The sequence below is a fragment of the Pleurodeles waltl genome, chromosome 3_1 (genome assembly GCF_031143425.1).
Source record: "Pleurodeles waltl isolate 20211129_DDA chromosome 3_1, aPleWal1.hap1.20221129, whole genome shotgun sequence".
In the NCBI taxonomy this organism is placed as follows: Eukaryota; Metazoa; Chordata; class Amphibia; order Caudata; family Salamandridae; genus Pleurodeles; species Pleurodeles waltl.
In genome coordinates, this window is record NC_090440.1 from 34,227,343 (window position 1) to 34,255,300 (window position 27,958).

The following is a 27,958-nucleotide window of genomic DNA, read 5'->3' on the forward strand; positions in this document are numbered from 1 at the left end:
TCACAAATGCACCCTCTTTCAGAGAGAACACAGTGAAAGATTTTCAAGCAAGAATATATCACGGGGCGCGGTCTGTCACAAACCACACTTACCGCACTTAAAAGCTGTTTATTATTACCTCGGCCCATTGCACCTCAGAGAAGATCCCGGGGCATCTCTTCCAGGGCAGACACACCTTGTGACCTGTGCTGAAGGAGTTGTCATCCTTGGGATTGAAAGCTGATTGGAGGACGTTCAGGCTCTTATGGGTATATAAAGGACTGGGTCTGGGGCCAACAAAGCATCTCCCTGAAGGAAGAGACATTGTCCGCTTGTGACCTGAGCACTGCCCAGAACCCGAGGATGGACAGGAGAGCGTGGGCCCTGGTCGCAGTGTGTCTGCTGAGCACCTGCTGGAGCTTACCTGTGCAGGTGAGAACTCCTTTAGCAATGGTATCTAGAGCTGTGTGGAGCTACAGGTGAGAGGTGCAGTAACAATGTTACACGTGGTTCTGTGCTTGTGTGGACTTTCAGGTGTGCATTACTGTAAGTACACCTGTGCAGGTGAGAGCTGCATTAACAGTATTATATATGGTTCTGTGCAGATGTAGTCACTCAGGTGTGCATCACTGTAAGTACACGTGTGCCGGTCAGAGCTGCAGTAACAGTATTATATATGGTTCTTTGCTTGTGTAGTCTCTCAGGTGTGCATCACTGTAAGTACACCTGTGCAGGTGAGAGCTGCATTGATAGCATTACGTTTGGTTCTCTGTAGGTGTAATCTCTCAGGTGTGCATCGCTGTAAGTACACCTGTGCAGGTGAGAGCTGCAGCGATAACATTATGTATGGTTCTCTGTAGGTGTAGTCTCTCAGGTGTGCAATGCTGTAAGTACACCTGTACAGGTGAGAGCTGCAGCGATAGCATTAGGTATGGTTCTGTGTAGGTGTAGTCTCTCAGGTGTGCATCGCTGTAAGTACACCTGTGCAGGTGAGAGCTGCTGTGATAGCATTACATATGGTTCTGTGTAGGTGTAGTCTCTCAGGTGTGCATCGCTGTAAGTACACCTGTGCAGGTGAGAGCTGCTTCGATAGCATTATGTATGGTTCTGTGTAGGTGTAGTCTCTCAGGTGTGCATCACTGTACGTACACCTGTGCGGGTGAGAGCTGCAGTAACAGTATTATATATGGTTCTGTGTAGGTGTAGTCTCTCAGGTGTGCATTGCTGTAAGTACACCTGTGCAGGTGAGAGCTGCAGGGATAACATTATGTATGGTTCTGTGTAGGTGCAATCTCTCAGGTGTGCATCACTGTCAGTACACCTGCGCAGGTGAGAGCTGCAGGGATAACATTATGTATGGTTCTGTGTAGGTGTAATCTCTCAGGTGTGCATCACTGTCAGTACACCTGCGCAGGTGAGAGCTGCAGTGATAGCATTACGTATGGTTCTCTGTAGGTGTAATCTCTCAGGTGTGCATCGCTGTAAGTACACCTGCACAGGTGAGAGCTGCAGTGATAGCATTACGTGTGGTTCTCTGTAGGGGTAATCTCTCAGGTGTGCAATGCTGTAAGTACACCTGCGCAGGTGAGAGCTGCTGTGATAGCATTACGTATGGTTCTGTGTAGGTGTAGTCTCTCAGGTGTGCATCGCTGTAAGTACACCTGTGCAGGTGAGAGCTGCTGTGATAGCATTACATATGGTTCTGTGTAGGTGTAGTCTCTCAGGTGTGCATCACTGTACGTACAACTGTGCGAGTGAGAGCTGCAGTAACAGTATTATATATGGTTCCGTGTAGGTGTAGTCCCTCAGGTGTGCATCGCTGTAAGTACACCTGTGCAGGTGAGAGCCAGAGTAAGAGTGTTATATATAGTTCTGTGCTTGTGTAGATTCTCAGGTGTGCATCACTGTAAGTACATCTGTGTAGTTCATGGTTGCACTGACAGTGTTACATATGGTTCTGTGTAGGTGTAATCTCCCAGGTGTGCATCACTGTAAGTACACCTGTGCAGGTGAGAGCTGCAGTGATAACATTATGTATGGTTCTGTGTAGGTGTAATCTCTCAGGTGTGCATCACTGTACGTACACCTGTGCAAGCGAGAGCTGCTGTAATAGTATTATGTAGACCTGTGTGCACATAGAGCTTCTCTGATATACCTCCCCTGACTGTGAGGGCATCTGCAGAGCCAAGAACCACTGTAGCCATAATACATAGGTCTGCAGTGCACCTGCACAGGTGACTATATGAGTGACAGTATCACATAGCCCTGATTACATGTGATGCCTCTCAGGTGTGCTTCACAGAGGTCACGTATACAGGGGAGTATATGGGTGATAGTATTGCCCAGCCCTGTGTGACTGTAATGTGTTTCAGGTGGGTTTCACAGAGAGCACACCTGTACGGGAGAGTACATCAGTGACAGTATTACATATGCAAGGCCTTTACACCTCCTGTACCAGGGGAGACAACATGGCTGACACACCTGCTGGCCCTGTCAAGGAGTTTCTTGTAAACTCACAGCTGGTGCGACAGGCCACCACCTCCAATGTTTTAGGGTGCAATTTTGACAGCACTTTGAGGCCATGAAACAGGCACTGCAATGTCAGTGGCATAGCATGGGTGCCATAGGCCCTAATGAATGCAAGAAAGATGGCCCTTCCTGCCCACATGTTCTGTTGCAGGACATCCATAATAGACCGTCAGTGTGGGAGTAAAGTAGGACTCTGTCGCCTTTGGCCTAATGCCGCAGCACCACTGTTAACTACGACCCTGAGAAAAGTGTCTAGACACCAAGAGCAATCTTAGAGGCATGACACAGGCACAGGAGGAGTTTCCAAGAGCATATATGATGTATCTGTCCAGTAGTCTGGGGACACCATAAGGCTCCACCTGCAGTTAGTGGACAGCTTACCTGGACAGATGATGTGTCAATCAAACTTCTAATTTACTAGGAAAGTATGATTTCCACCTGGGCTTATTTTGTAGATCCCATAAGGAGTTAAGACTTGAGGGGAAGGGGGCTGTAGTGAACCTCCCTAGATGTTTTCCAGTACCTGGGTCCTAATTCTGGGCTTGCATCGAATGCAAAATTGCACCCGCCTCTGACTGAGCCATGTAATTCCTGGGTCAAACTGAGCTCATTGGAAGCAGTGATGCTGTGTGGTATGGGATTTAGTAAGGTGTGTGGGTTCTGAGCAATGTGATCAGTTTTCTGCGTCTGAAGTTTCAGAATGGGGGGGGGGTGATGCTTATTTCATACATGCCAGAAGATGTGAATATGTTTGGAAACTCAAACATGGATTTTGTAGAGTGTACCCTCACAGTTTCTGTCACTTTTTATTTGGGGAAAAATCTTTCTTGCCATAGAACCTACGGGTATGGGATTAGCACACAAATTGGAATTCCAATTTGGGCACAAAGAGCAGTTTGTACCCAAATCAGGATCAGATTGTTCCACTTGAGAGACCTCAAGGACAGCTCCATAGACTCTCCTGTTACATTGTACGGGAACTCTGTACAGCTTCAGGGCATCCGTCCTGCTGAAGGCCACTTGTTTCCATGAAACTCTTTCCGAAACGTTCCTTCGGCAGTAAGAGGCATCCAGACGGGTCCATGGACCACAGACTTCACCTCTGACACCAGTGCAATCCTGAGTGTTTCAAGGAACAGGTCACACCATGCCAGGGGCCACCGCGCTTTACCACAACATTGGCGCTTAAATATCGCCCCTAACAACACTGACTGCAAGATGTCAGCTGCACGGTATCGACGAGGTGAGTAGATGAATCATTTGAACAGTAAATCTCCACTCAGTTCCCTTGATGACCCTGTGCAGGGGGTTGTCCTGCAGCCCACACCGCTGCAGGGCGAGACTTTGTGTTCGATACTTAGACATATAGCCCAATGTACATCTTATGTCATCTTTTAAAACATGGCTTTAGGGTCCCCTAAAGTTCTAAAATCCGAATACTTATGTTAGGTGATTAAAACTTCATTTTTCTCTTTTGCAGATTTTCTACGAACTGGAGAAAAATCGTGAGTACATTTTGAATCGGGATAGCTTTAAACTCGAGCATAGCTCCTCTCTGTAACGAAGCACTGTACTGGGGGCGGGGTTGGCGGCTGCATGCTTTACCATCTACTTGTTCCATTTAAATCACTTTTTGTGGATTTACAAAGGGATCTAAAATCAGGCGTGCAGCGCTGAATGGTGTGTGTGCACGTGACCTGTGTGCACGAACATAGCGCTGCTAGGAGTCACAAGGGGACTTATTAACAAACCCCTTGCACCAGTTTTTAAAGCCTTGTGCCACATTATGCCTGCGCCAGGTATGATGTATGCAAGTTAGGCATTCCCTAGTTAAAAAACACGTAGAACAGGTGTTAAAGTGATGCTGGGCTTTATCATTTGACCCCCTCTCGCATTGCTGGAGTAGCGTCATTTTTGTTTTTACACTGGTCAAGCAATGCGTCTGTTTAGTGCCACAAATGCATCAGAATTTCTGACGCATCTGTGGAAACATGCACCATGGAGCGCTGTTTCATAAATACAGCTCTACCATGCCGTCCTTAGGGGATCCAGGGCTAAGGCAAGAAAACTGGTGCATCGATTCCGATTGCCCAGTTTCTTGTAAGTGAGGCCCAAGATGTGAGGACGAAAGGAGGAGCCTTCACACCACTAACTGGACAAGCTCGTGAGAAAAGTCCACAGAGAGCAAAACCCCAAAAACCAGTGGCCGGTAGACAGGACATAAGCGATTTATTGATCAAACAGCTCCAATCTGTATTTGGAACCGGTAATTGGGAAATGATTTAACATGTCACACATTGTATGAGCACTCGTCCAGTAAGGAAGATGGGCCTGCACATTTGTCCCTGTTTGCCACTTATATCCTAGCGCAGTGGTTCCCAACCTTTTGAATTCTGTGGACCCCCACTTTATCAATACTGGAACCCGGTGACCCCCACTGAATCATTATTGGAATCTGGGGACTCCCCCCTCACTGAGTCATTACTGAAAGCTGGGGACCTAATATGTTAAAACTATTAAATTTTCTGACCAGTCGTGGACCCCCTGAGGAGGCTTTGCGGACCCCCAGGGGTCCCTGGACCACAGGTTGGGAAACACTGTCCTAACACCTACAGGGCTCTGCACATTTCACCTCCTCCTATAGATTGAGCATGAACATGTTTGCGCGTTGGCAGACAGACACATTTTGTGAACAAACATAGATGCACATTTGGACCCAGTAAATATTTCACCTCCTATGATTGCTTTCTGTGCACGAGCATCTGATGTGAAGCTGGAATGTGCCTTTTCTTCCAGACACCCAGCATTCAGCAGAGCCCTTGAGTCCAGACGTCTTCGAAATCATCACCAGAGAGAACAAAGGTAAGAGGAAACCTCAGGCTTCAGGGCGCTAGGCTTTGTTACACGATGTTCAGCTGTGACTCTGAGACCAGACGTCTTTGAGATGATCACCAAAGAGAATTAAGATAAGAAAAAACCTCAGGCTTCTAGGCGCTAGACTTTGTTACACGATATTCACCTATGATCCTGATCCCAGGCGTCTTCGAGATCAAAATGGAACCAAGGTAAAAGCAAATCTCAAGGCATCTGGGCACTACACTCTGTTAAACAATAGTCAGGGGAGCACCTGAGCCCAGACATTTTCAAGATCATCACCAAACAAAACCAAAGTAAGAGAAAACGTCGGTCCTCTTGGCGCTACTCTCTGTTACACGATAGTCAGCAGTGAGCCTGAGCCCAGGTGTCATCACCAAAGACAGCCAATGTGTTGGACGTGGCCCTTTCTGCAAAGTCACCGCAGATTTTTACCGTCCTCTGCCGTCCTTTTCTAAACTCAAGTTTTCTGTTTTTTAGGGCTCTGCACTTTTTCCCTGCTACCAGTGGCAAACTGCTTTTGCCTTCTCCCTAAAACATGGTAAAATTCGACTACACCAAATTGGCACATTTAATTTACTTGTAAGTTCCTAGTTTTTGGTGCTACATTTACCCAAGACATGTAAACTAAATGCTACCAGTGGGCAGCAGCACTCCTTGTGCCACCAAATATGGTAGCCTTTTAAAAATGTCTCCGGCCTGCCACTGCAGCCTGTTTGTGAGAAGCCTGCACATACTGACCTGTTATCCAGGACCAGCAGGAACAATGGCGGAAAGACAGTCTGCCCACTCGCCTTAGCTGCTGCAAGGGAACATGTTGTACTGTTCGCCAAGGAGCCCACCCGAGGGAATGGGGGTGTGGATAAAATAATAAAAGACAGTCTTCTGTGGTGATCTGCGATTAGTACCTTTGCGTGTCCTCTGCTCGTCTCTGCGATCAGTACCACTGCTTAATTTGTAAATAAAAATGTGCCGGTGCCCAAAGCTCTCATCTGAAACACACGCTGCTGCAATTGAATGTGCGAGCACAGAATATTGAGCCAGTGTATACCTGAAGCCATCTCGGGCCTCTTTAATCCATTTACAGCCACTCCCCGCCCCTTCAGCTCACTCTTGCACCTTTATGCTTTCTCCCTTTGTGACGCTTTTTCGTTTTTCTCATCCTCCGTCTTTCCCATATGTGTCTTGTGCTCACAGTAAGTGATTAAAGCCGAAAAATAAGTGCCGGCCCTCAAAAAGAAGTGCGGTGCCCAGCACCGGAAACCACTGACACAAATTAAGCACAGATCAGTACCTCTGTGTGTCACCTGGCAGGGCTCCGAGGATGCGTGTACTCTGGTTAGACCAGGTTTCTTCTGGTAGCTGCATGAAGGGAAATAGAGGATATGGTATAAGTGAACATACGACACTCCTGCATTGCTCATCCGACCCCCTCACTTGTGCGACTTCTGGTTCACTCAGCACTAGTTGTTGTCTGAATCGCAGATACCCAGGGAATGGAGAGCTTCTCAAGGAATGGACCCTGACTGCTCGGATTAATGAGAGGTTCCACTGGAGGTTTGCATCACTTCAATGCCACGGCTTATAGGCAGTCATGAGCACTGTTCTGCAGTTATCATGAGCCCTCCCACAACTTTCATTCAGCCCTGCCCTTGCATGCACTCTTTAATCATACGGAACACCATAAGACATCCACGCTCTAGTGTCAAGGCGCTATGCAGCACATTCTAGCCATGCACAGTGTCACATAAGAGCTTTGCCATTCTTGACCCAAAGTCTTCAGAATGCACAGAGAGTAGAAAGCAGGCTCTGCCTTGGAAGGCCTTGGTCCAAGTCCTTGCTTTCTCCTCACAAACGAGTCTGACTCTTGAGACGCGTCGGGAGTGAGCCGAGCAGAGAGCCCAGGAAACGGGTCCGGCCGGGAAGCCTGAAGAGGCGTCACTGACGGCAGAAGGCTCTCGGCGAGGGGATCCAGATGACCGTCTCCTTCCTGGATGCGGATGACGAGCAGGGTCGGTCCTTGGGCCTGGCCATTTAAACCCTCGGCGGCAGCGCACACGGCCCTCTACGTGTGTTTATGCCTCGCGGGCAGGCCCGACGTGCTGGGGAATGTAGTAAGGCACTGAAGAGTGATGGAAAACGAGGCACTGAGCATGATTACTCATGTGTGCAAGTGCATATGTACTAGAGTGAAAGCATTTGAGAGACTATCAGCATTTCTCCCCTAAGAACTGCAGGCGTTCATGCCCGCACATTAAGGTATTCTTGGTCTATGTGTTCAGTGTTTACGCCTTAACCTAATGTCTTTCCCCAGTGTGTTGGGTAATCGCACCTAGAGAGCCACAGACTGATCTCGCCTGTCCATGTGGGCATGTAAACAGGGGCCACAGCTCGGGTGTTGTGAGTGTGGGGGAGATAACACTGCAGGACTGATTGAAACTGCCATTTAGACGTAGTCTCAATACGTAATCATTGGCTCATATTTTACAAAAATAGTATATCTGGTAACAGATACCATCCATTTAGAAATATACAGTACAGTGGATTACCACACTTCAAAATGCACTCTGGGAAAACGAGCCCTCCCCAAACACGTCATAGCACAGAAACATTTGGTAACAGCATACAGATAAATAAAATGCCATCACCACAGAGCTACTATTATTAATCAACGCAAATGATTGTCCTACATCAGAATATATTTTGAAGGATTGTGTACATAGAATCATTTCGACAAATGGTGTACATCGAACCGGCTCATTCATCTAGTGAATATTCAAATAATTCCATATATCAGTTCATACTTGTATGTATCACAGAAAATAACATCTACAATCCTAATTTAGATTTAAAGACTTAATACACATATGTGGGCGAAGAAGCACACAGAATCTATGGCGGTAACAGGGTGAAATGGCTGCCTCTGACTTTGGGGCTCGGTGTCCCATAACGCCAAACAAGGCCCAGGAGAGCAGGGGCTGTTATCTCCTTCCCACGCCGCACGCCTCGAAAGGGGTCTGTCACCTCCGGTGGCGTGGGACACGCGTGATACGCATCTGCGCCCATCCGCGGCCGGACAAGGCTGGGCCTACTCTCTGACTGTAAGCCTTCTGGGTGTGAGTGTTATCAACAGTCTTTCAAGTTTTTCTAGCCTATTTATTCTGTGGCTCTGTGATGTGTACAACTGTGTGTTTAGTATTCACGCCATCCTTCCGGGAGCCAGGGGTAAAAGGAAAGCCCCAGGAGGCTCCCTTTCACCACTCCGCCCCCTAAGAATACCAGCATGGACAAGATGCTCCAGAGGGCCATGAGAACTATATCTACGGAAATAGCTCTGACTGAGAGGAGACTGTGGTTGGGAGTGGGCTCCTCTCCATCACCTGAGGTTACTTTACCTCTCCCCTCCAGCCCTCGTTGCTCCAATACAGCAGTTGAACCTCATGAACTTGCTGGGGCCAAGTGCTGACTCTTCCATCTAATACCACCACTAGTGGCCATACCGCCGGGGCTCGTCCTAAGGAGCATACGCGGGTTTCCAGGGTTGCAAAATGGCCTAGACGGCAGCTCTTGAAGCCAAATTCTCCAACACTCGCCTCATCTAGTCCCTCAAGAGTCACTGCTGCTTAGGAGAACCTAAGTATGTGTGAGGAGGGGCTGTGTCTATTCCTAGCTGGGCAGTGGATCTTATGGTGGATTGTGTCGACAAGATTAGAGTCATTGTATCGATGGAACTTTCCGCTATCTTGGCCTGGCTGGCAATCATTGAGCAGGGTCTTGAGAAGCAGAGGCAAATGCAGAGTCAAGCTTCCCAGTCCACCTGCCCAGCATCTAAGAGTGGACATATTATTAACTTCAACCAGCCTGCCAATCCAGCGGTAGGGGGAGCTGTTGTTACATGTGGTGTGTCCATGAATAGTTACCATTTAGAAGCACCTGATATCCATGGCAAGCAGCTGAGAGCTTCCTGTTCAACCAGCAACAATAATAGCATACAAGCTGGAGGAACTGTTACGGACTGTAAATCCAGTGATTTGGGTCAAACGAGGCCCCTGCTACCTGGACAAGCTTGGAATTCCTTTCAGATACAGCGGTGATAGATCTCTCTCCCACTTCCTGTCCATATGTCATCATACTAACTTGTGTTCCACGACTGCATACAGAGGGAGGGACGAAAGGCGCTTACTAATAAATGTTTGCACTGGTTGGTCCGACACAGGAACTTTCCCCTTTCCTTGGCTAATAATATCCTTTTGACCCGAAGGGTGGGATGGTTGGGTCCTATGCCGGTGGATCATCCGGGGATTGTGTTGTTATCAATTTCAGGTCACCACGTTGAGTGTGAAGGTTGCTGTTTCGGTTGCTGTTTGACCACTCTGGTATGCCCCAAGATGAGTCCCGAATAGAGTTGTTGCTCCTTGGGTATTTTTACAAGCCATGTTTTGTCCTGGGTCTGGTTGTCAGCTCCTAATGATAGCACTACCAGAATGTGCACTTTCAGGATTCCCATTTCACACCGTTTTGACATTTTGTAAGGGGTCGACTGACTTAATATGGATGGGGATTCCCATAAAATTGACCTCACTACAGCAGTGTGGGAAGGGATTGGTGGGGGTTTGGCTTGTCAAATGGGGAAGGCCAGACGTAGGGGCATAGCAGGTAGGCCTAGGAAGATGCACAAGGAATTTTTGATACCAGGATGCAGTAATCTGGGTTCTACAAGGGCTGGGATCCAGAACACTGAATTGAGTTAGGGAACGGGGTGGGGAGGGGGGAGTTAGGTAGCACTGTAGGAACTATTAATCCCCTGGAGGCACTGGGTGAGGATCCCCAGTTGATACACGCAAGTCTAACCAAACTGCTAGCGGAGCACAAATGCCATTCACTATAACACATCTGGCATCAGTAACCAGGATAAGGGCTTCAAATGAAGCTGTATGCAAACAGCAGTGCCTGATGGTCAGGGTAGGACCTTTAGCCTTGACATTGTGTTGTGGGCTTTGCTGGGCTCTGACATCATTGGGGCTAGTGATGTCAGAGAATGGAATGAGAGGTCTGTGGGGTTCTGAAGGAGTTGGGAGGAAGGTGACAGGAAGCAGGAATGAAGTGTTGGCACAGTCGTGGATGCTGAATAAATAAGGATCTTGACATACAAATCTTGACTCCATGGATATTGAATCATAACACATTTCCACCAAGCAAGCAGTGCTTGCTCTCCCACTCCGCCCAAAGTGTTGTCTTGGAATGTAGCAGGCCTAGCTACAAAACTTGAAACCCTAGATTGGGCTAAGTTCATAGACATGCATACAATCTGTCTTTTTCAAGAACCTTGGTCCACTGAGCCAGTGTATCAGGGAGGTTTTGTCACCTTTAGCAAAGATGCTATATTTAAAGGCATGGGAAGGCCCTGAGTAAGCACAACATCCAATGGGGTACAAGAAATACCAAATGATTCCCCTAACATATTGTGTGTCTCTTTGGTTTCTTCACTACTAATAGTACACATTTACAATGTTTACCGAAGGTCAGGAGGAAATGATAAAGAATCCCATACAGTAGAGCTGTTAAATTCGCACACAGCTTCTTCCCCGGCAGAAGCATTGAAATTTGGAGGGGATGGGATTCAATCGTCAGTTCGAGCCTTTGGAGGATAATATGGAAGTAGATACCGAGGATGAAGAAAGTGCCTGGAGCATTCCGAGGATGGCAGTTCTCCCGATTAAGAAGTGTCCCCCCTAGCAATACAAATCAATGCGTTAACTGTGAGACAGGGTTTGAGAGCTGGGAATGGTAGAACTGTTTAAGACAGGGAAGGGAACCATACACTTTATCACTCCCTTGGCACCAGCCTCATTGATTAAATAATGGTGGAAGTTAGAGCATGGCGGGTTGTGATTGATATGGCTGTGTTACCCAGACAGGATAGTGACCACAACGCCTTGGTATAGTCCATCGGCCTTCCTGTTTGTGGCAGGAAGTCCACAGTTAGTGAACCATTTGCCCAGAGATTACTACTGGAAAGCAATATGCAAAGAGTTATGTGGTCCTCCTTGGCTCTTCCTCAAGACCAGTTTAGGGATTGTTTAATTTCGTTGCAGGCAGTATGCAGGAGATCCTAACATTGGATGAAGCCCTAGAACAGACAGATTGCTTGACAGCAATTAGTCTTGTTGACAATAAACTATTTGCAGGGTTAAAAGCGTGCTTTTATACAGTAGCAAAAAGGGCTTCTAGGAGGAGACTCCTGCAATCATGGTTCAGCAATGTCTGTAAAGAAGCAAGGTCTGCTCTTGTGTCTGCCATTAAACAGCATGACGGGGGGATTAAATTGAAAAGGGAGGCCTACAAGAAGACTATTACAAATGCCAAAAAAGAATGGGAAGAGAGGAGGTGGGCAGGCCTGCTGGACGCAGTTAGGAAAGGTGACCAGAGAGCCTTCTGGAACTTAGTGCCTTCAAGGTGCCATGAGGGGTATCATCCAAGTGTAAATAGCATCTCTGCTGCAGATTGGGTTGCCCGCTTCTCTAGTTTATAGCCGCCGGAGGGAGCAGACGGTTCGTCACCACCCACCTCTTTCACATATGAAAACTGCAATTAGTAAGATAGTGCCAAACAAAGCCCCAGGGTTGGACAAAATCCCAAGGGACTTGTTCAAGAGTGAAGTTAATGTGTCGGGTCCCTACTTTGTATTACTATTTAATTCCATCATGTCGGGGGCACCACTTCCATCAACTTGGGCGAGGGCAGAAATAATGCCAATCCCCAAGAAGGGTTCTGCTTCGGAGCCTAGTAACTACAGGCCAACAAGCCTAATTGATACTTGCCAAAAGCTCCTGAGCAGAATACTGTTAGAGCGATTACATGAGGGGATGGATGGGAGAGATATTTTAACTCCGCTACAGGTGGGGTTTCAGGAGTGCACCAGTACCGTGGACCAGGTCTTCCACTTCAAGTAATATATTGGTAACGGCAACCCTGTGGGGTGGCAGGCTGTATGCAACATTCATAGACCTACTGTTGGACCTGGCTTTTTGACAGGGACATCCCCAAACTTTTTGCCTCCTTCCTCCTATTTTCTCTGACCTGTTGTTGTTGGCTTTTGACCTCTGAGCACTTTACCACTGCTAACCAGTGCTAAAGTGCATATGCTCTCTGTGTAAATTGTACTATTGATTGGTTTATCCATGATTGACTATTTAATTTACCTATAAGTCCCTATTAGAGTGCACTACATGTGCCTAGGGCATGTAGATTAAATGCTACTAGTGGGCCTGCAGCACTGGTTGTGCCACCCACCTCAGTAGCCCCTTAACCTTGTCTCAGGCCTGCCATTGCCAGGCCTGTGTGTGCAGTTTCACTGCCACTTCGACTTGGCATTTAAAAGTACTTGCCAAGCCTAGAAATCCCCTTTTTCTACATATAAGTCATCCCTAATGTGTGCCCTAGGTAACCCCTAGAGCAGGGTGCTGTGTAGGTAAAAGGCAGGACATGTACCTGTGTAGTTATATGTCCTGGTAGTGTAAAACTCCTAAATTCGTTTTTACACTACTGTGAGGCCTGCTCCCTTCATAGGCTAACATTGGGGCTGCCCTCATACACTGTTGAAGTGGCAGCTGCTGATCTGAAAGGAGCAGGAAGGTCATATTTGGTATGGCCAGAATGGTAATATAAAATCCTGCTGACTGGTGAAGTCGGATTTAATATTACTATTCTAGAAATGCCACTTTTAGAAAGTGAGCATTTCTTTGCACTAAAAACTTGTTGTGCCCTTCAATCCACGTCTGGCTAGGTTTAGTTGACAGCTCCTTGTGCATTCACTCAGAGACACCCCAAACACAGGGTACTCAGCCTCACTTGCATACATCTGCATTTTGAATGGGTCTTCCTGGGCTGGGAGGGTGGAGGGCCTACCCTCACACAAAGGACTGCCACACCCCCTACTGGGACCCTGGCAGACAGGATTGAACTGAAAGGGAACCTGGTGCACTTCTTAGCCACTCTTTGAAGTCTCCCCCACTTCAAAGGCACATTTGGGTATAAAACAGGGCCTCTGCCCTACCTCATCAGACACTTGCTGGAGAAGAAACCTGAACCAGAAACTACATCCTGCCAAGAAGAACTGCCTGGTTGCTCAAAGGACTCACCTGTCTGCTTTCTCCAAAGGACTGCTGTCTTGCTGTTGCCCTGCTGCCTTGCTGAACTCTTGTCTGGCTGTGAAAGTGCTCTCCAAGGGCTTGGATAGAGCTTGCCTCCTGTTCCTTGAAGTCTCAGGACCAAAAAGACTTCTTCCTTTCACGTGGACACTCCGTGCGCCGAAAATTTCGACGCACAGCTTGTTTCGCGGCGAGAAAAACGCCGCACACCGACGCTGATCAACGCGACGCCCTCGGGACGATCGAGACTTCGACGCACAACCTCGCAAGGACAAAGCCGCCCGACTTCCAAGGAGAAATCGACGCGACGCCTACCGTGAGTGCGAAACTTTGACGCACGGCCTCGCAAGGACAACGCCGCCCGACTTCCAAGGAGAAATCGACGCGACGCCTGCCGTGAGACCAAAATTTCGACGCACGGCCTCGCAAGGACAACGCCGCCCGACTTCCAAGGAGAAATCGACGCGACGCCTACCGTGAGATCGAAACTTCGACGCGCAGCCCCGCAGAACGACGCGCAGCCGGAAAATAAGCAGGAGAATCCACGCACAGACCCGGGACATCTGGTAATCCTCGCGATCCACAAAAAGAGACTGTCTGCGCGCCGGAAAACGACGCCCGACTTCCCCGCGTGGAAAAGAACGACGCAAGTCTGTGTGTGCTGAGCGGAAAACGACGCACACACCCCTTTTTCCACGCATCTCTTCTCCTGTGGCCCTCTGAGGAGATTTCCCACCAGAAACCAGGTACTCTGTGCTTGAAAGACACTGTATTGCTTTTTAAAGACTTAAAGACTCTTAATATCACTTTTCAGTGATATCTTTACAAATTCGTATTGCAACTTTGATCGTTTTGACCTACAATTATCCAGATAAATATTCTATATTTTTCTAAACACTGTGTGGTGTATTTTTGTGGTGTTATACTATGGTGTTGTATGATTTATTGCACAAATGCTTTACACATTGCCTTCTAAGTTAAGCCTGACTGCTCGTGCCAAGCTACCGGAGGGTGAGCACAGGCTGATTTTGGATTGTGTGTGACTTACCCTGACTAGAGTGAGGGTTCTTGCTTGGACAGAGGGCAACCTATCTGCCAACCAAAAACCCCATTTCTAACATTGGTGATCAGCGGTGAGGATAGGACTTGTGTTTGTGCAGTGACATACAGTAGCTAAGTATTTCACTACCTACCCACAGTTGAAGGTCAACTTGATTTTTTATCTCTTTTTTGACTTTTGGTCTCTGATGTCCTCCTGGATATACTATTGATATTTTGGACTTTGGATTTTGGGTTTTGCTGGTAAGATCCTATCAGAATGGGATCGCTTACCTACTTATTCTTTTTGCCTACTGACCACCTCACTAAGGCTGACCTAAGGAAGCTTTGCAGAGAATGTGGCCTTCCTGTAGCAAAGAGATCTACTAAAGCAGAGATGCTACATGCCTACATAGTCTGGGAGGAAGACAGATGGGCAGAGAGAGAGGCAGCAAGAAACCAAATGACTAAGTACCCCTCAGAGGAGGAGGAGGACGACTCAGATGAGGAAAGAGACCCAGTGAAAAAAGAAGGGCTCATGGCTCAAGCACGGTGGATGGAAGAGCTAGATGAGTTTATTGAAAGGGCTGAGGCAGCAAGTCTCTTAGCCCTGGAAGAAGAAAAGATTGCAGCTCAAGAGCTGAGCTGTAAAGAGCTGAAACTGGAGGCCGGAAGGGCTGAGTCCAGTTCAGATGGTGGCAGCAAAAATCTTGCATCTAGTACTGCTGAAGAAGGGCACAAGCCCAGAGATGTGGTACCCAACTTGAAGAAGAGAGTTGACACACCCCAGGCGGTTCAAGGGTATGAGGTAGTTCCCGTTATGCACAGGGTCCCTGAGAAGGATTGGGGAACTGGCACAGGGAGTCATATTCCTACTGGGGGGAGGGACACTTTACTGACTCTAGCAGAGAGTGACAGAGAAAAGGGTTCCCCCCTGGTGGACGTCCTGGATATAGAGTGTAGAGACATCCCAGAAGAGTTTGGGTTGAGTGTCAGGGACAGACAGATACTGTCTCACCAGTCTCAGGAGGGTGAAGTAGAGTGCTTTTCCAAGGTTGAGTTACTGGGTGGTTGGGTGAAGGGTACTGTGGTTAATACATGTGAAGGGCAGAGTGATGTAATTGCTGGAGAGCATATGTCTGGTCCTTATTTTCCAGAGCTACGCCAACACCAGGTGGAGTGTGAGTTCTCTGACCCCAGGGAACTTACAGTGGAGGCAGACTTTTGGGTGAGTACCAGAGAGTCTGAAGAGGCATTTGGGGGTGCTCCTGAAGGGAGTGGTCTAGGTGGTTCCCGACCAAGTGAGGTGGGAGAGGATTGTAGTGTCCCAGGTAGGTCTCAGAGCCTAACCTGTACCGTAGGGCTACCTTTTGAGGGAAGCCCCGCAGTGTCAGAAGAACTTGGGGGGATGACTGTAGACAGCATCCCAACAGTTCTGGTGTCTGGCAGTACCACTCCTAGTGAGGGGGTGCAGAAGTCCAGACATAGGGTTGAGAGGGGGTGGCCGACCCCAGTGGAGGATCTTGAAAGTCAGGGGTCAGCTCTGAGAGCGGAGCCCCCCAGGAATGACCCAGGTGAAACCGTTTCTGGTTTGGGGGAAACCCAGACTCTGCCGGATGGGCAGAGGTCAGGAGACCTGCGCCAACCAGACTCTTGTGTGGCCCTTGGGGACGGCGTGTCCCTTGTGGGGGGTGAGAGTGCCCCCCAGGAAGTCCTGGCATGCCAGGCAAAGATTCAACCTCAGGGTGGTGACTCTGGGTTGGATAACCGGGTTCAGAGGTTAAACTTTGACCTGGTGGGGGGTAGATGTGCCCCCCAGAAAGTCCTGGAATGCCAGGCAATGGTTCAACCTCAGGGTGGTGACTCTGGGTTGGCTTACCAGGTGAAGAGGTCAAACTCTGACCGGGTGGGAGGTAGGTGTGCCTCCCAAGAAGTCCTGCTGTGCCAGGCAATTGTCCAACCTCAGGGTGTTGACTCTGGGTTGGATGGTCAGGTTCAGAGGTTAAACTCTGACCTGGTGGGGGGTAGGTGTGCCCCCCAGAAAGTCCTGGCGTGCCAGGCAGTTGTCCAACCTCAGGGTGTCGACTCTGGGTTGGATGGCCAGGTTCAGAGGTTAAACTCTGACCTGGTGGGAGGTAGGTGTGCCTCCCAGAAAGTCCTGGGGTGCCAGGCAATTGCCCAACCTCAGGGTGGTGACTCTGGGTTGGCTAACCAGGTTCAGAGGTCAAACTCTGACCTGGTGGGGGGTAGGTGTGCCCCCCAGAAAGTCCTGGCATACCAGGCAATGGTTCAACCTCAGGGTGGTGACCCTGGGTTGGAGAACCAGGCTCAGAGGTTAAACTCTGACCTGGTGGGAGGTAGGTGTGCCTCCCTGAAAGTCCTGGCCTGCCAGGCAATGGTTCAACCTCAGGGTGGTGACTCTGGGTTGGATATCCCGGTTCAGAGGTTAACCTCTGACCTGGTGGGGGGTAGGTGTGCCCCCCAGAAAGCCCTGGTGTACCAGGCAGTTGTCCAACCTCAGGATGGTGACCCTAGGTTGGAGAACCAGGTTCAGAGGTTAAACTCTGACCTGGTGGAGGGTCAGTGTGCCCTCCAGGAAGTCCTGGCATGCCAGGCGATTGTTCAACTTCAGGGTGGTGACTCTGAGTTGAATGGCCCAGTTCAGAGGTTAAACTCTGACCTGGTGGAGGGTCAGGGTGCCCTCCAGAAAGTCCTGGCGTGCCAGGCAATTGTTCAACCTCAGAGTGCTGACTCTGGGTTGGATAACCGGGTTCAGAGGTTAAACTCTGACCTGGTGGGGGGTAGGTGTGCCCCCCAGAAAGTCCTGGCGTGCCAGGCAATTGTTCAACCTCAGGGCGGTGACTCTGGGTTGGATACCCAGGTTCAGAGGTTAAACTCTGACCTGGTGGGAGGTAGGTGTGCCTCCCAAGAAGCCCTGCTGTGCCAGGCAATTGTCCAACCTCAGGGTGTTGATTCTGGGTTGGATGACCAGGTTCAGAGGTTAAACTCTGACCTGGTGGGGGGTAGGTGTGCCCCCCAGAAAGTCCTGGCGTGCCAGGCAATTGCCCAACCTCAGGGTGGTGACCCTGGGTTGGGGAACCAGGCTCAGAGGTTAAACTCTGACCTGGTGGGAGGTAGGTGTGCCTCCCAGAAAGCCCTGGTGCGCCAGGCAATTGTTCAACTTCAGGGTGGTGACTCTGAGTTGAATGGTCAGGTGCAGAGGTTAAACTCTGACCTGGTGGAGGGTCAGTGTGCCCTCCAGGAAGTCCTGGTGTGCCAGGCAATTGTTCAACTTCAGGGTGGTGACTCTGAGTTGAATGGTCAGGTGCAGAGGTTAAACTCTGACCTGGTGGAGGGTCAGGGTGCCCTCCAGGAAGTCCTGGCGTGCCAGGCAATTGTTCAACTTCAGGGTGGTGACTCTGAGTTGAATGGGCAGGTGCAGAGGTTAAACTCTGACCTGGTGGGGGGTAGGTGTGCCTCCCAGGAAGTCCTGGTTTGCCAGGCAGTGATCCAGTCTGAGGGTACAGACCCTGGGCTGGAAGACCAGGTTCAGGGTGTCCCCCCGGACCTGGAGGGAGGGGCTACTGATAACAGTGCCCCTACCATGTTGTCTTCTGAGGAGGCCACTCCTAGTTGGAGGGTGCTGGACCCCAGAAGGGAGGGCAGGGGAGGGAAGCCTCACCCCGGGCCCTAGTCCAACCTGAAGGTACAGGCCCCAGGTTGGAGGGCCAGTGGCAGGTTAACAGCCCTGCACTGGTGGAGGAATGGTACAGGGTGACTTCTGTAAGCACCCTGACCATGTTGGACCCTGGGGGTACCGCTCCAGGAGGGAGGGTACAAAGCCCCAGAGGGGAGGACCAGGTTCAGGCTGTCATCCCTGACCTGGTGGAAGGGAGAGTGGTTAAAGGGTGCCCAGCACCTGGGGCTACCGCCCCCCACTCTCCACAGCCACAGTGGTTGGAGAGCTTTGAGAGGCCTGGGGCCTGGCTCTCATCCCTGGCAGCTGTCAGTAATCACGGTGGCTTGCTGTCCGGGTGGACAGAGTTATCCCTGGGGAGGGGACAAGTGTCACACCCCAGGGGTAGAGTGGGCAACACCACTATGTTGGTCATGGTGGTACTATCCTGCTCCTGGGATACATCTGTGAGCAAAGTAAGGTTAGGTGCTACACAGATGGGATCCGCAGGAAAGGAGAAAGGTTCCCCATGGATGGGCTTAGTGGGCCCTGAGAGTATGGACAGAGGGATCCAATTGGAGTCAGGAAGGCGAAGAACTGGAGCATGCCCCTGCTGTTGTGGGCCTGGGTCCTTGTTCTGTCGCCTCAAACAGGGAAGTACATCAGGATAGTGATTGTTCTCCCCTGGCTTTAGGCTGGTGGGGGGTCATGTTGGACCTGGCTTTTTGACAGGGACATCCCCAAACTTTTTGCCTCCTTCCTCCTATTTTCTCTGACCTGTTGTTGTTGGCTTTTGACCTCTGAGCACTTTACCACTGCTAACCAGTGCTAAAGTGCATATGCTCTCTGTGTAAATTGTACTATTGATTGGTTTATCCATGATTGACTATTTAATTTACCTATAAGTCCCTATTAGAGTGCACTACATGTGCCTAGGGCATGTAGATTAAATGCTACTAGTGGGCCTGCAGCACTGGTTGTGCCACCCACCTCAGTAGCCCCTTAACCTTGTCTCAGGCCTGCCATTGCCAGGCCTGTGTGTGCAGTTTCACTGCCACTTCGACTTGGCATTTAAAAGTACTTGCCAAGCCTAGAAATCCCCTTTTTCTACATATAAGTCATCCCTAATGTGTGCCCTAGGTAACCCCTAGAGCAGGGTGCTGTGTAGGTAAAAGGCAGGACATGTACCTGTGTAGTTATATGTCCTGGTAGTGTAAAACTCCTAAATTCGTTTTTACACTACTGTGAGGCCTGCTCCCTTCATAGGCTAACATTGGGGCTGCCCTCATACACTGTTGAAGTGGCAGCTGCTGATCTGAAAGGAGCAGGAAGGTCATATTTGGTATGGCCAGAATGGTAATATAAAATCCTGCTGACTGGTGAAGTCGGATTTAATATTACTATTCTAGAAATGCCACTTTTAGAAAGTGAGCATTTCTTTGCACTAAAAACTTGTTGTGCCCTTCAATCCACGTCTGGCTAGGTTTAGTTGACAGCTCCTTGTGCATTCACTCAGAGACACCCCAAACACAGGGTACTCAGCCTCACTTGCATACATCTGCATTTTGAATGGGTCTTCCTGGGCTGGGAGGGTGGAGGGCCTACCCTCACACAAAGGACTGCCACACCCCCTACTGGGACCCTGGCAGACAGGATTGAACTGAAAGGGAACCTGGTGCACTTCTTAGCCACTCTTTGAAGTCTCCCCCACTTCAAAGGCACATTTGGGTATAAAACAGGGCCTCTGCCCTACCTCATCAGACACTTGCTGGAGAAGAAACCTGAACCAGAAACTACATCCTGCCAAGAAGAACTGCCTGGTTGCTCAAAGGACTCACCTGTCTGCTTTCTCCAAAGGACTGCTGTCTTGCTGTTGCCCTGCTGCCTTGCTGAACTCTTGTCTGGCTGTGAAAGTGCTCTCCAAGGGCTTGGATAGAGCTTGCCTCCTGTTCCTTGAAGTCTCAGGACCAAAAAGACTTCTTCCTTTCACGTGGACACTCCGTGCGCCGAAAATTTCGACGCACAGCTTGTTTCGCGGCGACAAAAACGCCGCACACCGACGCTGATCAACGCGACGCCCTCGGGACGATCGAGACTTCGACGCACAACCTCGCAAGGACAAAGCCGCCCGACTTCCAAGGAGAAATCGACGCGACGCCTACCGTGAGTGCGAAACTTTGACGCACGGCCTCGCAAGGACAACGCCGCCCGACTTCCAAGGAGAAATCGACGCGACGCCTGCCGTGAGACCAAAATTTCGACGCACGGCCTCGCAAGGACAACGCCGCCCGACTTCCAAGGAGAAATCGACGCGACGCCTACCGTGAGATCGAAACTTCGACGCGCAGCCCCGCAGAACGACGCGCAGCCGGAAAATAAGCAGGAGAATCCACGCACAGACCCGGGACATCTGGTAATCCTCGCGATCCACAAAAAGAGACTGTCTGCGCGCCGGAAAACGACGCCCGACTTCCCCGCGTGGAAAAGAACGACGCAAGTCTGTGTGTGCTGAGCGGAAAACGACGCACACACCCCTTTTTCCACGCATCTCTTCTCCTGTGGCCCTCTGAGGAGATTTCCCACCAGAAACCAGGTACTCTGTGCTTGAAAGACACTGTATTGCTTTTTAAAGACTTAAAGACTCTTAATATCACTTTTCAGTGATATCTTTACAAATTCGTATTGCAACTTTGATCGTTTTGACCTACAATTATCCAGATAAATATTCTATATTTTTCTAAACACTGTGTGGTGTATTTTTGTGGTGTTATACTATGGTGTTGTATGATTTATTGCACAAATGCTTTACACATTGCCTTCTAAGTTAAGCCTGACTGCTCGTGCCAAGCTACCGGAGGGTGAGCACAGGCTGATTTTGGATTGTGTGTGACTTACCCTGACTAGAGTGAGGGTTCTTGCTTGGACAGAGGGCAACCTATCTGCCAACCAAAAACCCCATTTCTAACACCTACCATCTGCATTTGACTTTGGTCCCAGGTCTACACTCTGGCAGGTCATGACAGATATCGGAGTTCCGAATGATCTGCTTAACATTATAATAAAGTTATATAAGCATAACTATGCCCAGGTTTGATGTGGGCATATGGGCGAGATGACGGGCCCATTCCCTGTAAATGGAGGCGTAAGGCAGGGATGCACACTTGTCCTGACTCTCTTCACCCTCTATGTTAATGGTTTAATCCCATTTTTTTACTTTTATGATGGTGACCCTCCCCCGCGCCTAAATGTTGCCAATGATACACTCCCACTGTCGAAATCTTCTATGGGCTTAAAAAATGGTAAATAACTTTGAGAATTTCTGTACCCAGAGGGGCCTAGAAATCAATGTGGCAAAAACAAAATACATGGTTTTAAATCCCCGCCGCCCTACAAGATCTAATCCAAAGATCACAGGGTCCCCTTTGGACCGTGTTCACACGTTGGATTACCTAGGGCTGACATTAGCAGACCAGGTTGATTGGCGGTGTCGCATCGCAAAACGTAGGCTCAGAGGGGAACAATACATTGGGGGGTTGGCTACAGTTCAACAAATCTTCCACTTCCGCACAATTTCGCTGGCGATCCAAGTTTACAAGCAGCAGGTTTTGGGAGCAGCTCTCTATGGAGCAGAACTTTGGGGACACGAGGATGTGGCCTAATTGGTAACACTATGGAAAGTCGTTTCCTACGCCAAATTATGGGATTCCCAATTAGTACAGCTCGGCTGCCCCCTAGGCTTGATATGGAGCTAAGGCCTATCCCAGAGGGGGTGGGAGTGAGACCAAATTGTATGTGGACCACACCTGAGCTCAGCTCCTACCAAGAGGGTCTGAAGGAAGTTTCAGAGCTTCTGGAGCTGGAAAGATACCCCGGATTCAGTACATAAGAGAGACTTTGAGAAAGATAGGCTGTGGGGAGTTATGGGAGGAGCCAACGCTTATTGCTGCAATTAAAAAAACAAAATTACGGAGGAATTACATTCAGCATAAATCGAGCTTTCTGCACGCACAATCCTCCGTTGGTATCTTGACTGATTCTTTCCTTCTGATTAAGGTCGAGTTCGAATACGAGCACTTTCTAGACGAGATTGAGCCTTCATTAGCAAGTAAACTATACCTACAGTTTAGGTGCAGTCCTTTACTGCTTGCCACGTTTACCACAAACCGGGCTCGAGTGTCCGAGACTGCCAGGATAGCCTGTGCCCTCTGTGGGTTTACTTGGGAAACCGAAGAACACGCTTTGTTCTTCTGTCCAGCCTCCCTGGCTGGAAGGAGAAAATGGCTAGTTCCGGTTTGTCAGAATTTGGATATTAGGCAATATGTAGAGGTCCTCTCAATTTTAAAATCTGATGTCAGGCAGAGCCTGTCCTTTGCTGTTTCTCGTTATTTGTTTTATAGTGGGAGGGTCCGGAAACAGGAGTGTCTGTTATCGAGCGCCCCAGACTACCTGGAGGTACAGGCAGGGCCGGCTCTAGGCCGGTGCGAGCGGTGCGGCTGCACCGGGTGCTGACCTGGATTGGGGGAGGTGCTGACCTCAGGGGGGCGCTGTGTTCACCAATAACTTGCGATTTTAAAGCACCTGCTGAAAATGTCAGGATAACTCTTGTGAATAATGTTCTAGCAAGAGAGAGAGATGGCATTGATCTGCTGGCAAGTTTGACTCACCACAATGTAGCACAGAGGGTTAATGCGCCTGCTGTAAAGAATAGATCTGTATTTTATGTGGATAGCTGAGTGGATTAGTAAAGCCAGCCTTTACCAGTGAATTAAAACAAATGAAATGTATGTGCGAGGGGGGCTATGGAGAGATGAACGCATTTCTGCCAGCTGGTAGAGAGGGAATCTGAGGAGGTAGTCATGGGGTGGGAGCGCCAAAAAAGATTGCTGCACCGGGCGCCACCAGAGCTAAAGCCAGCCCTGGGTACAGGGATTCCCTTCATGGGCATCGTGCTGCAGTACCTTTCTGAACGGTAAAAGAGACGTGTGGGTATTCATTCAACAACTGTGAGAATATTTTTCATTTTTAAGCTAGAGATGAATCTTAGCCATTTCTCTTTTATGCATACTACTTATTTAATCAATTATGTATTTTCATCATTAACTTACATATGTTGCCTATATTGAGTGCTTTAATTTATTATGTGTTTTTTATTGATTTCTGTGTAATGTCTACATTGGTCCTGATGTTACTGTGCTTTTAGGGCAGATTGCTGAAATAAATAATTTATATACAAACATACATAGTTTGATATTTTACCTGAAATCTTCCTCCACCACAACTGATTCTTGCATTTTCTATTTTTGTTCATATTGTGCTTTAAGCCTAAAGTCAGCTTCCTTCTCCCCGTGTGCTCTTGTTCCTTCTGGTTTCACGACAGGCACTGACTGCTATCATTGTGTTTCACTGTTGTAGGCACTTCACAGCTGGTGCACGAGGGTGACATTGCCATCCAACCAGGCCGCAGTGCCAGGGTGTGTCCAAACAACAGCTGCTTCTGGCCTAAATCAAGGGATGGGTCCGTCCCTGTGCCCTACACCCTCAGCCCCACTTACAGTGAGTTTTACACCAAGGCTCACCTTTGTCTTCCATAGATACCTTTCCAGGTTACTTCCCCTATGTCACCCTCCTCCTTTCCTCTCTTGTCCCTCAGGTGCCCAAGATGTGGCCGCCATTACAGGCGCAATGAGTGAATTTGCAACACTGACCTGCATCCGCTTTGTGAACCGTGCGACAGAACCAAATTACCTCCAGATCCTGCCTGTGGATGGGTAAGAGCACAGGGCAGCCTAAGCACTGATCCTACATTCAGCATCACACCAGATAGAGCTCCATCACATAGACTCTTTACCTCCAGATCCTGCCTGCGGATGGGTAAAAGCACAGGGCACCCTAAGCACTGATCCTACATTCAGCATCACACCAGATCCATCACATAGACTCATTACCTGCAGATTCTGTCTGTGGATGAGTAAGAGCACAGGGCACCCTAAGGACTGGTCCTACATTCAGCATCACACCAGATCCATCACATAGACTCATTACCGGCAGATCCTGTCTGTGGATGGGTAAGAGCTCAAGCACACTAAGGACTGATCCTACATTCATCATCACACGAGACGGGGCTCCATCCCATAGACTCATTACCTCCAGACCAAGAGCACAAGCACGCTAAGGACTGACCCTACATTCAGCATCACACCAAATCCATCACATAGACTCATTACCTCAAGATCCTGTCTGTGGATGGGTGAGAGCAGAGGGCACCTTAAGGACTGATCCTACATTCAGCATCACACCAGATAGAGCTCCATCACATAGACTCATTACTTCCAGATCCTGTCTGTGGATGGGTAAGAGCACAAGCACTCTAAGGACTGATCCTACATTCAGCATCACACCAGATAGAGCTCCATCACATAGACTCATTACCTCCAGATCCTGTCAGTGGATGAGTTAGAGTGCCAGGCACCCTAAGCAATGATCCTACATTCGTCATTACACCAGACGGGGCTCCATCACATAGACTCATTACCTCCAGATCCTGCCTGCAGATGGGTAAGAGCATAGGGCACCCTAGGCACGGACCCTAAATTCAGCATGACACCAGATCCATCATACAGACTCATCACCTCCAGATCCTGTCTGTGGATGAGTAAGGATGGAGGGTACCCTGAGGACTGATCCTACATTCAGTATCACACCAGATAGGACTCCGTCAGATAGCAGATCCTGTCTGTAGATGGGTAAGAGTTCAGGGTACCTTATGGACTGATCCTACATTCAGCATCACACCAGATCCATCACATAGACTCATTACCTCCAGATCCTGCCTGTGGGAAGGTATGATCACAGGGCACCCTAAGCACTGACCCTACATTCAGCATCACACCAGATAGAGCTCCATCACACAGACTCATTACCTCCAGATCCTGCCTGTGGATGAGTAAGAGTACAGATCACCTTAAGGACTGATCCTACATTCAGCATCACACGAGCTTCTTCACATAGACTATTTACCTCCAGATCCTGCCTGTGGATCCTGCCTGAGGACACCCAATTGTTTTGTCCTACATTCAGCATCACACCAAACAGGGCTCAATCACATAGACTCGGTATTAACAGCCATGTTCCATAATTATAACAGGACAAGATAAATTAACATGCATAATCTCAAACTCACTTAGGACCCAAAGTGGAACAATATATCCCTACGCAGCACAGTTAAGGTGCTTACAATGGGGTAAAAGGTTGTGTTGTGAAAAGATTCACATTCACCATGTAGTTTGGAAACATTGGAAAAATTCTCCTCTAGAGATGAAAGGTGGTTGGTATTCAACTTCTTACCCCTGTTGTTTTCCCTAAAGCTAAACTTCCAGTGAGACAGCTAGAGTTAGGGAATCCCTTTATGTCTCGGTTCCTTAGGGATGCTGTTCCTGAATGACTGATACAACTAAAACCTTCAGGTGGGTGAAGCAGACGTGTATTCCTCTCACTGGTGACCTAGCTCCTTTGATGCCTCATCAGATGCAGCTCAGTCAGCTTGCAATTTGAGAGTGGTTTTCAATTCCAATTTATATTGTAGTTTTCAAATTTCAAACTCATATAGGCTAGCTATTTTAGGTTGAAAGTACTCAGGAAGGTTGCCCCCATTCTGCCTTTTGACTCCTAGAAGAGCTTGGTCCAGTCCTTGATATTAAGTAGACTGTTTTTTTGTAATTCGGTCTATATCATTCTTCCTGCGCTTCTGATCCACAAATCACAACTTGTTGAAAACGTAGCAACACAATTGATTCACAATTCACCCAAATGGGACTGTATGTTAATATCTATATCTTCATGTTATACAGATGTTTAGTTTAGAATACTAAGGGGCACTATTTACAAGCCCAATGCCCTGCCAGTGCTGCACTTTGTTTGACGCAATGGCAGCTCAGAATGCAGACCCATATCTATGAGGTCACGCAAAGCACAAGTCACTGCGGTGCCTTACTCTATGCCAGGGAGGTGTTCCATGGTGCAAGGGTGCCTGCGTTAGCGCTAGGCAGCCAATTGTGTGCCAGCGCAGGGAAGGGACAGAAATCTACTGTGTTTCATAAATATTTCTACCCTTTGCCTGTGGCGCAGGGCAGCACAGCAAGATAAGTTGCTGCACTGCCCCACCACTATTGTTTTTTTTTTTATGTCCTCATCCATGACAAGGCACAAGAGGTATTGACCATACACAGAACGTAGCCTGACCCTGGGAATGCCAAAGCCTCTTCAACCACCTCTTCAACCGAGACCTCATTCAGCAACTAAGGGGATGCTGTGGAAGGAAAACTGCCCCCGCCTTCCTCTATTGCTATAAACTTTGTCTATAATCATTGAACATTTCACTTTGTTTCTGATAATCAAAACCAGCCCTGATTAAAACTTAATTGCCACAGCACCCAAGTTACAAACATTTGCAAGGAACGGCTCCCAAATCTTAACACACTTCTCTGAATCTTTTATACAATCTAATCTAGCAATGATCCTCCCCAAGTTAACCATTCCAGTGTGAGGAGAACTAGATAGCCATTTTAGGCATATTTCTCTATGAACAACTACTACCAGGGCAAAAGGCAATTGAGCCTGCCACCTGTTCAGCCTAGATCTTTGCCCCCTCCTTCTAGTCTGCCAAAAATAGTCAATGCCAGGCTTACCTCAACCTCTATTCCCAATACCTTCTGCACCACCTTGCCCACTTCTTTCCAGAGGGTCTGGATTCCCAGACACTGCCAAAACATGTGGACATCATCTGCGTTCTTCAAGTTCCACCTTGGACAATATCTCCTCCTCGCCTTCTGTCCTCCCATTTTTTCCAGTTTTTTTTCAGACCAGTAAGCCCTGTGGGTAATAAAGAGATGATTGCTCCTGAGCTGGGCGGATTTCACTGTAGACCAAAGCATAGACCATGATACTTGCCACAAGAGAGAAACATCCAGCGATGGTAGGTCTTCTCTCCAAACCTTCTCTGGCACTCAGGAGGGCCATCTTCATCCTGTACCAGGGCCCAGTAACACTTAGATACCTCCTTCTTTATTGGGTTCACCACCAATAGCTCTTCCTCCCATTCTACCCTGATATCTAGTTTAGGCTTGCCCTAAAACCAGCTGCCTATTTCGAGGTATTTGAATCTTGAAAGAGAACTCTTTGCGAGCCTGGCAAGAACATCCCATGAAATCTAAGTGTCTCCTTCGAGCAACTGACCCTGCCTTGAGATTCCTGCGTTCAATAGTGGAGCGGCCAGCTTATTATGAAAGCGCAGTGGTGTTCTCGGAGAGTACCATATGGGGGACAACGTGCTGTAATAAGGTATATCGAGAACTTTCCTAATGCACTACCATACGTCACATGCCGCTTCTAGGACTCTAAGGCGGAGCTTCTTAAAGTATTTGGGAAGGCCAAATAAAAAAAAAAAATGGCTACCCTTTTCTCTCAAGTCTACAGTTAGCGCTTGAAAACGTGGTGGGAAGAGATTGTAATCCACAGACAATAAGGCCCAACAGTAAAGTTGAAAGTCTGCAAATGCAATTCCTCTACCCACTTTTGTTTTTTAAGAAGCTTCTTCCAAGCAATCCTCACCCTTTCATTAGACCAAATAAAGCTAGTCAAAACCCCTTGTAAGCTTTGGAAGCTGAACAGCAGGGGTAGTGAGTTAAAAATAAAAGTAAACCTGGGAAGGATCAAC

General features: G+C 48.6%; 1 protein-coding gene across 1 annotated transcript in view; it reads left to right on the top strand.

The window, feature by feature from the left end:
- Nucleotides 1-283: 283 nt before the first annotated feature.
- The window catches only part of LOC138283735 (embryonic protein UVS.2-like), a 69,663-nt gene continuing 41,988 nt past the window's right edge, over nucleotides 284-27,958 (top strand). Inside the window, exons 1-5 of the mRNA XM_069221778.1 lie at nucleotides 284-411; nucleotides 3,989-4,013; nucleotides 5,305-5,370; nucleotides 23,659-23,799; nucleotides 23,897-24,014. Coding sequence (XP_069077879.1) covers nucleotides 343-411; nucleotides 3,989-4,013; nucleotides 5,305-5,370; nucleotides 23,659-23,799; nucleotides 23,897-24,014 — 419 coding nt within the window. The 5' untranslated portion in view covers nucleotides 284-342. The remainder of the gene's footprint in view (nucleotides 412-3,988; nucleotides 4,014-5,304; nucleotides 5,371-23,658; nucleotides 23,800-23,896; nucleotides 24,015-27,958) is intronic.